The 12,990-nt window shown below is 41.1% G+C and overlaps 1 protein-coding gene across 4 annotated transcripts in view; it reads left to right on the forward strand.

Annotated features, from left to right (window-relative positions):
* LOC125904188 (collagen alpha-1(XIV) chain-like) overlaps positions 1-12,990 on the forward strand; it is a 332,522-nt gene that overhangs the window by 301,874 nt on the left and 17,658 nt on the right. For all 4 annotated transcript variants that reach the window (XM_049601434.1, XM_049601435.1, XM_049601436.1 and 1 more), the window contains exons 39-44: positions 998-1,093; positions 1,388-1,441; positions 3,017-3,070; positions 4,266-4,319; positions 4,737-4,808; positions 10,428-10,463. In XM_049601434.1, coding sequence (XP_049457391.1) covers positions 998-1,093; positions 1,388-1,441; positions 3,017-3,070; positions 4,266-4,319; positions 4,737-4,808; positions 10,428-10,463 — 366 coding nt within the window. The remainder of the gene's footprint in view (positions 1-997; positions 1,094-1,387; positions 1,442-3,016; positions 3,071-4,265; positions 4,320-4,736; positions 4,809-10,427; positions 10,464-12,990) is intronic.

Raw genomic sequence — 12,990 nt, forward strand, 5'->3', positions numbered from 1 at the left:
CCAGACTTAATTTTACTGTTTGGCTACTACATATATTGACTTCAGAGCCTGGTGCACTTCCTCGGTGCCTGGCTCTGAAGCCTCATCATTGGCATTTTTGCTGTTTCCGTCTTGGATTTTTTAAGTGACCATATATGGACAGGAGGGTGGAGCTGGGGCTGGCCCTTTGACCGTCCCAAGAGTCAGAACAAAACATTCTGAAGTATCGGTTTGTTATTATGCAGAACAAACCTGGAATAACCTCCCAGATGATGTTAAACATTTTATTGCTCTGTAAAGCACTTTGAATTGCCCTTGTGTATGAAATGTGCTATACAAATAAAGCTGCCTTGCCTAGTCTAGCTGTGGAGGACTGAGGTGTGGATCTGACTGGTAGGCCATGGTGATGAGTTGCAGATAGCATGTCACTCAAAGTAGCCCTGCCCTTCATTATGCATAACTTAAAGCCTTAAAAATTTAACAGGTTAGTTACACACAAAAAAAAAAAAAAAGTACCCCCCTGTACAGTTGAATGTTGAAATTAGCTATGGAGACCAAAACCGTTTTTTGTACCAGGCCGTGAACATGTTTATTTCTGCTGTAAAGTTGGACATTGGGGTCTATAGGGATTGACGCTCTCCTGGAGCCAGCCTCAAGTGGCCATCAGAAGAACTGCAGTTTTTGGCACTTCAGCATTGGCTTAATTTTTCAGCCCCGGTTGTTGCTGCTTGGGTGGAGGTGTAAAAGAGAAAGGTCACAGCCACTTTTTTTTTTTTTTTTCCTGTAACCTGTCAGTACAGGTTAAGCAAGTACCTGGCAGTTTTTTATCTTGGTCCTTGTTGGATGTCAGTGTTCAACAAAAAAAGTGTTGAGCTGTTGAGGTTAGCCAATCAGCAGCAAGTCTTTAGGAGAGTGTTTGACATGGCCCAGTGTCCTCACATCAGACTATACAAGACGATACATGTGCCAACAAGAGAGTCTGTTGTTAACTCTCTGTCTCTTTCCTCTCTCTTTCCAGGGGCCCACTGGTCCAGCAGGTGATACAGGTGTACCAGGACCTCAGGGACCCCAAGGACCACAGGGACCCAGTGGACGCTCCATCATAGGACCCCCAGTAAGACAAACATACCCAGTTCTCATTCTCATAATAGAACTGAGGAGCACATCACTGGCAGTATAATCCTGATACAAGTATACTTTCTCCATATTTATTAGGTTTTCATCTTGAAAGTTAATTCATATGGCGACACAGTCAGTAATTGTCCTTGGAGTGTGTATAAAAGAATATAACATCTACTGTCACAGTTTTCTTATATTAAGATGCAATTCATATTGTAAGTGTAGAAAAAACACAGTATTTCTTACATTGTTGGAACTTGTGTCCTTAAAAGTGTCTTTTTATCTGCAGGGTGCTCCAGGAGAGAGAGGACAGAAAGGTGAAGCTGGACAACAAGGAGCACAGGTAAAAAAACAACAAAAAAACAATGCAGACACAATCCAACATATGTTTCCCCTGAGGTGTGTTCAGTTGCATTTTGTGCTGTATTTATTGTTTGGTTAGGGTGAAATAACATCTAAGGCCTTTGCACAGTGAGTCCTTTTTTTTTTCTTTCCTTTTCTTTCTTTTTTCAATCACATTTGCACACTGAGTCCCAAACTTTCGTTTGTCATTAAAAACTTCGGAGGAGGTTAGATTTTCTGCGTTTTTTGCATCCATCAGAAGCCTTTAGAGACGTTTGACCAAGAGTCAGTGAAGAAAATGTGGCGGTGGGACACAGCCTCAACAAGACAGAGGAACGGGGCGCACAGAATCATTTCAAAACTCAAGCAGCTACTTTCAGTGGGTCAGATAGTAATAATCAGGTGGATGATGAAGAGGAGGAGGATGTGGGCCACACACAGAATGTGGAAACACACAGAAAGGACAGCTCCACACCTTCATATAGCTGCGGAGCAAAATGAGAGACAGGGAGGGAATGATGACAGCCAGATAGGTAACTCCAGTGGAGGGAGACTAAGGGGGAAATGGGTTTTTTCATTTTGTCTCTTCCTGTGAATTTTTGAACCAAATATTACATTAAAACGCATCAAAAACAGACTCAGTGTGCAAAGGCTTTTAATCTGCAATTATTGTAACATTTCTGTATGTTAAAGTTAATTTGATGTCAAAATCCTGCTGGGTTCAGTCTGCATGATCAACATGTTAGTCACACATGTGAATAGTGTGCTTTACACAGGTTACTGTTATTAAGACACCAATGTCTGCAGTCACTTGTGTGTGCTCACTACATCATTTTACAAAACCAGGACCAAACAGCTACTAAACTACTAAAGTAAACATTCTTTATCTGATAATTATATAAGGCAGTTTTTCTCCTTGTTTGGGTTGATGGCAAGCTGTGAAATATTTGGTAGAATTTAATTTTCTACTGTTTTGGTTGAATGAATTAACTGTGTTTGTGACAGAACAGTGGGCAGTGTGCTGTTTCAGAAAGGTCTGTTGCTTGAAAAGAGCCTCCCACAAGTAATTACTGCTCCACTGTAACTTACTGGGACTAATGTGACCTTTTGGAAGCAAATAGTTGTCAGATTTTTAAAAATGGTGCCATTTGCAAAAGGTTGATTTCTGTTGTTCAAATCTATTTATATTCCCTGAGTTTGTGACACTACAGCATGTTTAAATCTTACAGTGTTTGTGCAACAACACAGTCTGTATCAGTAGATTTCAATGTTTTGCCATTTTTGCTTGTGATGGAAAGTTGATCGTATACAAAGTGATGCAACAAAGAGCCCTAACTAGAGCTATCACCTAAAACATATGTACAAATATTACAAACAAATCACCTACCACTTCATGGAGGGTTTTTTTTTTGTTGTTGTTGTCATGTTGTCATTTTATATCAAACATTTTGAGTGTTGCGGCTCAAATGATCACACAATTTTTAAAAATATTACTGTCATTTGTTAAATGTGTGTAGATTAAGACTTAATGTGTATGTAACTTGCAGATTCCTCTGCTCTTCTCTTTGTGTTTCAGGGAGTTCCTGGCAGAGCTGGAGCTCCAGGCAGAGAAGGACCTGCAGGACCCAGAGTGAGTCATTTCATAAATATCACCACTAAAGCTGAGGAAGGCAGAAATCTGAAAACTCACTCTCTCTCTCTCTGTTTATCAGACCACAAATGAAATAAGAGTTAACTGCACCAGCCCACTGTCCCCACTGCTGTGGTATGCTTTGCCAGGAGGAGAGCGGACAGCAGCTCTGGAAAATGCCGACTAAGGGTCTATCTCTGGAGATGCTGCCCGCTCTCCTCCCAGCGAGGTGGTCTGTAGCAGGGGGGAGTTAGGGGGAGGACCACTGTGATTTAAGGCTCGAGCTAACGTTAGCTACAAGTGTAGTGTGTAGTGTAACTCCTTCAGAATACATTAAATTGAAAAAAGTTACTGGCATGATTTTTTACTTGATTAAAAATATAAACTAAGATTAAAACATATTACTTTGTGATATAATAATTCCTGCATGAAAAAGGTTGTCTCCTACTGCAGTGGCATTAAAGGTAGCCCCCTGCTTTTCCTTCTGCCACCTAGTTAACCACTACTGTAGGTAAGTATTTCCTGTTGTAGGGATGAATAACATTATGTGTATTAAGGGTTATCATGTCCACCTCATCAGAAATTGGGAAGGTATTGAGAGGAATATTGGATTTTTGTGTGACACTAGCTTTTAAGCGCTTTAGCTTATGTTAGCTTTGATAGCAAAACAAACTGTAAGTAACAATCGCGGAAGAAGAGAGAATGAGTATGCCCGAATGCACCACTCACATAATTTCCCTCCATTGTCTAAAACAAGCCAACAGAACTTGCTAGCTAGTGCTAACTAATGTCTGTGGAGAATTGATCTGCCTTAAGCTAAGCATCACGCACCAAAAAAAGGTCACACTGTAAAAATGATTATTTGCAAAAAATCAAATATCACAGTATTTTTGATCAAATACCTCAATATCAATATTGCAGGGTAGAATATTGGTACCTGCACAAAATATTTACACAAGATTTTTGATAAATAATCGTCAGTAATAGGATATAATCATCTTTTACTGTAATGCAGCCTTTAAAATCAGGAAAAGACAACACTTACAATTTATCATATTCATAAGTCTAAGACAATATCTAGTCTCATACTACAATGTTGATGTGATATTGATGTATTACCTAGCTCCATTTAAAAATACTTTATGCACACAAATACCAGCATTTATTTTCAACATATGTATCTTCTCATCCACAGGGACTGCCAGGCAAAGACGGCCCACCAGGCAGACAGGGTCCAACAGGAACTATTGTAAGTGGTTGTTAGGTTAGGAATTTTTTTGACTTTGAATGCAGTGGTAATGTCAGCTTGAAGTTGATAACTGTGAACACAGAAAAGAAACTGAAGACTAGACGCTGTTGTACTGATCAACTGGACCAAAATTTTGTAGATCACTTTAAAGCTCTCCAGTCCAGTGGTAACAGGCCAGTGGAGATCGAGCAATCAAAAGTGTGTTGACTGCTTTTGGTATTGAGATTGTTTCAAACCAGGACTTTTGTAGAGAGCTTTGATCCTACTGTGGTTAGACCTGTTAGTCAATCTAAAGTAAACACCTAATTAAAAACACACACACAGATATATAATATATATAATATATATAATACTTTGCACTGTGTAGAAATTTGAATGAAGTCGACTTTGATTCTTCCTCCCTCTGTGTCTCTTCAGGGGACACCAGGAGCCCCAGGGGCCCCGGGTAACACAGGGCCTCCAGGAAAACAGGGAGAACTGGGACCACCAGTGAGTATGTCCGTCAGCAAATCGAACACAGAAGACCATACTTTTCTTAGCCAGTCTGGGTTTACACCTGCACAAGGCCACCTTGTTTTTATGTTTCCCATCACCTTTCTGAGAAAAGCTGCTGTACAAATGTGGACACTATCCAGGAAGAGGCAGGAAGTTGTGTTAGTCAGTCTTAACAGAGTCTGTCAGAGAATCACAGCGTGCAGTGAAAGTGTCTGTCAGCAGGATAAACAGCTTCCTGTCTGGTCTGAAGGTCCACGAGACTGTCAGCCTCAACCTGCCTTCCTAAAAATATTCATTAGACATTTACTATTACCGCACTGTTAAACGAAGATGGACCCACCAAAGAGTTAAAATGCTTCCTGTCCTCTATCAGAAGCAGTTAGTTCCATCATCTCTCTATGAACGTGTTTTACAAGATGAACAGTTAGAACTAATCTTATTTTCCAAGTTCGTGCATCAACTAAGGTTGGGGAAAAATAGCAGAATCTTCTATGCATAATGATTTTCTCTTCAAAGATTCAGAATCACTGCATTAAACTGCTGAACAATCCAGTTAGTGCAATATGAACAAAAAGTAAATATTTATCTTTTATTATATGTAATATTTTTGACCAGATACCTCAAAGTCGATATTGGAAGTATCATCATAAGTAATGTGGATATAATGACTAAGTAGTTAAAGGAAAATAATAGAACAGCCAGAGCAGTCTGGTAAGTTCAGAAAATTACTTGCCTGACATCAGACAAAATTTTCAACTCATTAGAATGCGTTTCCATCTTTAGTCTGGCACTGGTTGACTAATTGAGTCCCACCTAGCAGCTTATCCTATTCAGGGTCACACGTGGGCTGGAGCCTATCCCAGCTGACATTTGGCGGGGTACACCCTGGACAGGTTGTTAGACTAAAACACAGGGCTGACATATAGAGACAGACAACCATTCATGCTCGCATTCCTACTACGGGCAATCAAGAGTCACCAGTTAACCTAACCTGCATGTCTTTGGACTGTGGGAGGAAGCCGGAGTACCCGGAGAAAACCCACCCTGACACGGGGAGAACATGCAAACTCCACACAGAATGAATCAAGGCTAAAACACACCTGCGGTGAATATCGTGTGTCAAAAGAAACACCCCTCTTATTTTCCTTGTACAACCCCACACCGGCAGCAGCAAGACATGTGTCGGTGCTCCTGGTGACACTTCATGCCACTGTCCTATTTCCAGCCTTGCCGCTCCTGGAATTAAATGCATTTTTCTCCCACTTGCTCTTCCCTTGTATATGCCAGCTCCCATAGCAGCACTTTTTCATTGCTCCTATGGCAGCTTGACTCCTCTGGTCACTGTGGATGTATAAAGAAAACTCTGTAGCTGTTGCTCTGTCTTGAGTGCGACAAAGACTGGATGATGAAAGACTTGTTGAGGTCGAGAAATATCCCGAGCTTAACAATCCACAATCTTGTCATTATAAAGACAATGGCAAAAAAGATATTGCCCTTGGAGATCGGTTCTTCAGGTGAGAAATAAAGTTTAATTAGTGGCTGTCCACACATGACTTGTGGAAGAGGCAGAGGTGGAAGAAGTGCAGATCTTTCAGTGAAAGTAGTAATAGCTTTGTGTGGTCATCTGTCGCAGTGCGACACATCAAGTGCCACCCCTAGCACACACTGGATGCATCACACTGCAGTGGCAGCATTGTGTTTTCAGCTTTAGTAAACTCGATTCAGTGGAGTGGGCGTATTCAAGGGTCTGGACCCAGGCAATCACTTCACTGTAATACAGCCTTTAAATCCAGGAAAGTGCACCACTTATGATATTGCGATATCCAAAATCTGTCCCATATTACAATATCCATATAATATCAATATATTGTCCAGCCCTTTGTCCAGTGTGTAGGATTTAGTGGGATATAGCAGTGAGGTTACAGATTACAACCAACTGAAGACCCCTGCCCTAATGCCTACCTTTCCAAGTGTGAAGACAACCTACGGTGCTCTTCAGCTAAATACGTAAAAGGTGCTCTCTAAAGCCAATGTTGGATTTGTCCATTCTGGGCTACTGTAGAAATACGGCTGTAGGGAGGGATGTTTGCCTGAGGGCTTTCTGCCAGGGAGGGAAAATCAAAGAAAAAAGATTTGTGGCAGAAAGCCCTCTGGGCAGAAACACGGAGGACTCTGTGGAAGAGGACCTGCTCCCTATGTAGATATGAAAGGCTCATTCTAAACTAACAAAACACAAAAGTTTTTTAGTCTCAGCTGCTGTAGAGCAGTGGCTCTAACTGGGCAACGTTTAGGTCCGATTATGTTCAGGCGTCACCGTAATCAAAACAAAAAAGCTCCCCCTGACCTTGTTCTCCTTTCTAGTTAACTTACATGTATGTACAGTGCTTGTTGAGTGTTAGCTTGTGATGTGGTCTATAAATATATTGATATAAGACAATGGAAAATTAGATACTGACACTGATGTTTATTTCACTGTGTAAAGTGATTTTGATGTTGGATCCTAGAGGCCTAATAGAGTTGTTGAAGCACTTCAGTCCCCTTAAAAACAGAAAAACTCCCACTCGACTGAACAGTAAATAAAAACACCCCAGGTAGCAGCTCAAGTGAGACGACGGCATCATCTGTTAAACCCGCTGTGGTTATTTCGATCTTGACTCCTGTCTGCATGTAGTATCCTTGAGCAAAATGCTGAGCGTTAAACTGTACCTGATGAGCAGCTGTATGGCTGCTCCGCCACCATCATCAAGGTTTACTGTTCTCACGTTAAAATATCAGAATGCAGTCTGTTTATCATATTGTTCACTGCTGTAACAGAGTTGAGTTCAGGATGTGACCACTCTCTGCTTTGGCATTTATTCCTGTTTAAATGAAATGTTCACAGACAGTAAATCACATTTCGACTGCAGCGCCAAAGACGAAATGAGATTCTGTGGGAGGTGAAACAAACTGCTGGCAAATTACTTTGCATCGCTGGGAAAGAAAAAAAAATGTTGTCAAGCATGTAATTACAAATATGTGGGTGGACTGCAAAGAGCCCTCCTTATCTAATTACCATGCTATTGTCAATAACAGGTCTTAATGTGAATTTACCAGAGGAAAATATAGTTCAGTTGTTGGAAATGACACCTTTTGTATAAAATGTTTAAAGATTATTATTTCAGATTTTTTTAATGGCTCAATGCAGCATTAAAGGGACAGTTCACCTCAAAATAAAAAACAGCGTTGGATGTCTGTCTTCTCTCTTGATGACACTGGTGCTCAAAGCGCCAAAAAAAATACATTTGACTGCCAACAGTATCACTACGCAGAAGGAAGCATGCATGTTCTCATAGACAAAAGGCTCCTGCTTGTGATGGCACAAGATATTATTATTAATGGCGTCCCCCTTGGCTGAGCTGTAACGTAAGCTAGCTCAGGCCCCATACACACAGAGAGCATTTTGCTGGTTGCAAAATGTGAGGGGCACCATACTGCCATCTTATGTTTTTAAATTGAATGCCACTGGTGGGAAAAAAAAAAAAAAATGCTTGCTGCACCTTTAATTGTTGCCAGCAACCACCCCATCACACCCTTATACTGACCTTCCTGTGTAATCAGTCTACCATTTCTTTTTTTTCCACAGTAAATAGTAGTTTGTTCCTAAAATGGACAGGCAGAGGGTACCTGCTGTAGCTCTGGTTGAGAGGCTGTCAGTAAATATCACCAGGGGAAACGGAGATCTGTGTGAGTACATGAGACCCTACAAAAGATGTGGATCATGGGGAGTACCACCAGTTGGTCCAGGAGCTTCGCCTCCATGATGGCTGTTTCCAGGCATATTTTAGGATTCCTCCGCGGCAGTTTGACAACCTGCTGTCTGTTGTTAGGCTGTATAGCTCCGGGTATCCAGCGACCTCCAGGAGGCCCTCCTCTCAAATAATCCGATTGGACACTGGGGAAAAAAGATGACTACTCTGAGTTCAAGTTTTTTCAACTTGAGGAGTTCAGAGCACTCCAGCAAAAACATCTGGCTCCTCGAGTGCAGAAATGTGAGGCGCATCTCAATGCAAAAAACGCAAGCAAAAAGCTTCTTATTAAAAAACAGTTACAAAAAGCCGCTTCTAACTGCTAAAATGCTTTCTGTGTGATCGGGGCCTCAGTGGTGCTAGGTGAGCTAGCAGGAGATGCACACTTCCTTCTGCACGGTGATACAGTTGGTGGGTGTAGTTCGATAGAAAGTGGGGCTAGGTGTCGGATTCCTTGAAAATTGATGACCAAAATAACCCAGTATCAAGTAGTATCAAAACGTTTCCAATACCTGTATTTGATCCTTTTTACGCTTAGGGTGCTATGCTGGACTGTCTGGACTTCCCACTGGATTAGCAAACTTTCTGTTTCTGCCCTCTCTCCTCCCAGCAGGTTGTCAGCTCAACAACTACCCTGTCAGCATGAGCTAGCATCCAGCACCGAGCTGTTAAAGGGTCTCACACTGACACTAAAACGGCTTGAACCTGTCGTTACAGCTGTTAATACCCGCTAACATAAACTGTGTGATTTTGTGCTTTTAGCACTCTCACTGTGTGTGTGCAGCTGGGTGGAATCTCACAACTGTCCCCAGTGCGGAGCTTACACTCCTGCATCAGCAGCTACAGTTCAGAAACTCTGTGGTTTGGTGACGTCAAGCACAGTGTATTAGACGCAGATGGCAGTTCAGCGTGCCGAGATGGTGCCAGCAAAACATTTAATATACAGTACTGTGGCTTAACTACACTCCACTCCTCAAACTTTTTGGGTGTCGAGTGATGTACACTATTTGTATCTGTAAAAAAATCTGTGGATTGTTTTGAGTAACCGGGTCATGATTTCTGTAAAGATGCTTTTGAGATTTTCAATTGTATTTTTTTGGCACTTTGAGCTCCACAAGCCAAGTGCCACCTAGTTCCATTATATTGGAGTTAAAGCAGACATCTGTACGGCAGATATCTCTAACTCTCGGCAACTCAGACCAAAACAATCTAGAGTGATAAATGGCATTACAGGTAAGATTTTGGGTTGAACTGTCCCTGTAAAGAAAAGTTCTTCGAGATAGGTATTTTTTTTTTTTTTTAACTTTTATTTTATCTGTTGTGTTTTGCAAGCCTGAAATCTGTCTGATGAAAGCAACACATTTCTGACACTCTTCACTGAAGGTTAAACGTTAATGTCTTGTTGGACGAAAGAGAACTTTGTCTAGATCCAGTCTTTACTCAGTGCTCTACATGTTTTTAGCTTTCACGTGTTTAACATTTAAAAGAAGTGTGAGACCCAGCTGAAGGCTACTGCTGCTTTAATCCAAAAAGTTTATTTTGAACAAAATATTCCTGACACCGTGATTTTGTCAACATGAATCAAGATAAAGCAGAAAGGAAACAAGAAACAGAGAATTCCAGATTTGTAAGAGGATTTGCATGCTGTCATGTCAGAGGAAAGGAGAGAAAATCCTTTACTTCGTGTTGTTTTGTTGCTTTTGTTGTTTTTTCAACCTGAGGAGTGCACCACACTCCATAAAATCTGAACAGGTTGTGTTGGCAGTGTTAGATCCTTCATGGGTTTGTGTTGTGTTTTCCTCTTTTCATTGATTCTTCTGTGTTGCAGGGTCCTCTTGGAAGCAAGGGGGAGAAAGGTGAACGGGTAAGTGGATCTGTCCATGATGCTTGTTTTATGCAAAGAAGGAAATAATAAATTAAGTCACTCTGTGTTTCCTTGTTTATGGAGCATGACATGAACAAGTCTGAGCGAAAACCTGAAAAGAAACTATTTTTGGTCCTTTACTAGTTACAGAATATTGAGTAGAGCACTAGTACTCAATTAGTCTCCCATTATTTGTGAAATTGTTGTAAATCTTTTCTACACACTGTGCAGGGACCAAAGGATCTTTCTCAGATAAAAGACTAAAAAAATATAAGTAATAAGCAACACAGTTATAAAAAGTCTTGCAGTTAGCGTCATGTTTTTTTCCGTGACGTTGATAACATATCTCATATCAGGTTTAGTATCTGTGCTTCATGTTGCTGGCAGCAACATTTGGGTATTTCCTAGTGTGACTCACCGGATGTAGAGTATAGCAGTAAACCTGCCATTGGCCGGCTATAGGCTGGCATTCTCCCTCCCTTTCTGCTGTCTACGTCTTACCGTCTCCAAAATCCCCTTCAATATGAAAAGCAATAACAACAACCTTCAAGCTAAAAACCTACACAATGGAAATGGCACCTTTTGATGAAGATTTGGATCATGTAATAAGGCATGCACTACAAAGAATACACCACAACAGTTTTAACACTAAACTGGCAACTAGTTTAGGGCTGCAGAATGTCTTTGAATTTGGCACAAACGTCCACTTAAAGTCAAGATTGAACTGATTAGATTGTAGTGGTCAAAGGTCAAGGTCACAGGGACCTTGATTAAAGATCAAGGTCCTTGTGACCTTGCATCCATCTCATTCTAATGAACAGGGTATCACAAGAATACCTCAAGGGTAGGGTGACCATATTTTGATTTCCAAAAAAGAGGACACTTGGCCGGCCACGACATAGCCTACTTAAATGATACTCGCAGTTTACTCAAAGATGCCTTATAATTTTAATATATTTAAAATTTATATGTATGGATAGAAAATTCAGTTACATTACAAAATAATATCTCTCAAAGACAGAAATTCAGATAGGCCCCTATAGATAGGGGACACATACACACACTAGAGTGTGGCGATCCGAGCCCGGCGGTACCCAACAGGTCGGGCCGGGTTCAGTCAAAAATGTATAAATTATATTCAGGCTCAGGTCGGATTCGGTCAGCTTTCAGTGAAAATGTAGTGTAAAAATAATAAAATAAAATCCTATTGTCTGTCCTGTTTATTGCTTGGGCACTGTTATTTACGTGACAACACCTGAACATAACACACACACACACATTGGCTGTTTGTTTCTACCCCTCCCCTCGCTGGAAGCGTCGGACCTCCCGCCGCCCGCTCCCGTCTCAAACACGGAGGTCTCCCTCTCCGCTGAGCACGCCCGGCCTGTTAAATAGCCTGTAACCATAACAACTGTGTGACACAAACTCAGTGCTTTGGTCATTAAATAATGTCGGGCTCGGTTCGGGTTCAGACAGAAATATGCTGCCCGTGCCGCACTCTAACACACACACACACAAACACACGGAAAACCGGACATTATCATCAGTTTATAAAAAACCCCTGGACGCCCCGGACAGGATGTGAAAAGTGGACATGTCCGGGCAAAAGAGGACGTTTGGTCAGCCTACTCAAGGGAATTTCCTCAACAGTTAACAGTTTTAGTCCAAACTCTAGAATTCATATTTATGACATGATTATGACAACATTTCATATAAATGACCAATAGGATGAAATGATTGATGACATTTTATAAGTAAAAGGTCAAAGGTCAACTTCACTGTGACATCATAATGTTCTTCAGAAACGCTTTTCTGAGGATTACTAGACGTCATATCTCAGGAACAGAAGGGGAGACATTTGGTCAGATACTGAATTGGTGACGCTAATCTTTGGTGTGCACCTTGAAACTGTGCTGATTGTATAGATCTTCTGTGCTGCCTGGCTGAAGATGTGTGTGAAGCATCCATGCTTTAATAGACATGGATGTAAACTGTAACTGTAACTGCAACTTCACTGAACTGACTGAATTAACTATTTCTAGTTTATCACTAAAAGGTGAATCACACAGTCGACATATTTCTGTCATTTTTCAAGACAGTTGCGATTGGTTTAAAAGACAAGCCAGAGCATTTTTTTCTTATAGCAGAATGATAATGTGTGCTCTCAGAGCCTTGTCTGGTGCTGGAACAGCTCTGTGGAGATAGGTCTGGCTACATGAGGCTAGGTATTTTTGAACTCCATACAGAGTTTAAAAATACAGAAAAGCTGCTGCTCTGTCACTTAGTGCAGTTCAAATGTCTCATCTTCAAAGCACAGGATATCACACCCAGAGACTGTGCTGCGGATTATGTTAAGAGGTCAGAGATCAAATATTTCCCTTGCTCAAACCCCACCTGAATAATTTCTCCGGTGTCTTTCTCTACAAACTTCTCCTCAGACTTCTTCCTGTCTCAGTAAAAGTAAAACGACAATGAGAATATGATCTTTTTTTTAAAAAAAATGTAATCCATTCCTGCCAGACTCATT

Source organism: Epinephelus fuscoguttatus, linkage group LG17 (genome assembly GCF_011397635.1).
Source record: "Epinephelus fuscoguttatus linkage group LG17, E.fuscoguttatus.final_Chr_v1".
NCBI classification, from domain to species: Eukaryota; Metazoa; Chordata; class Actinopteri; order Perciformes; family Serranidae; genus Epinephelus; species Epinephelus fuscoguttatus.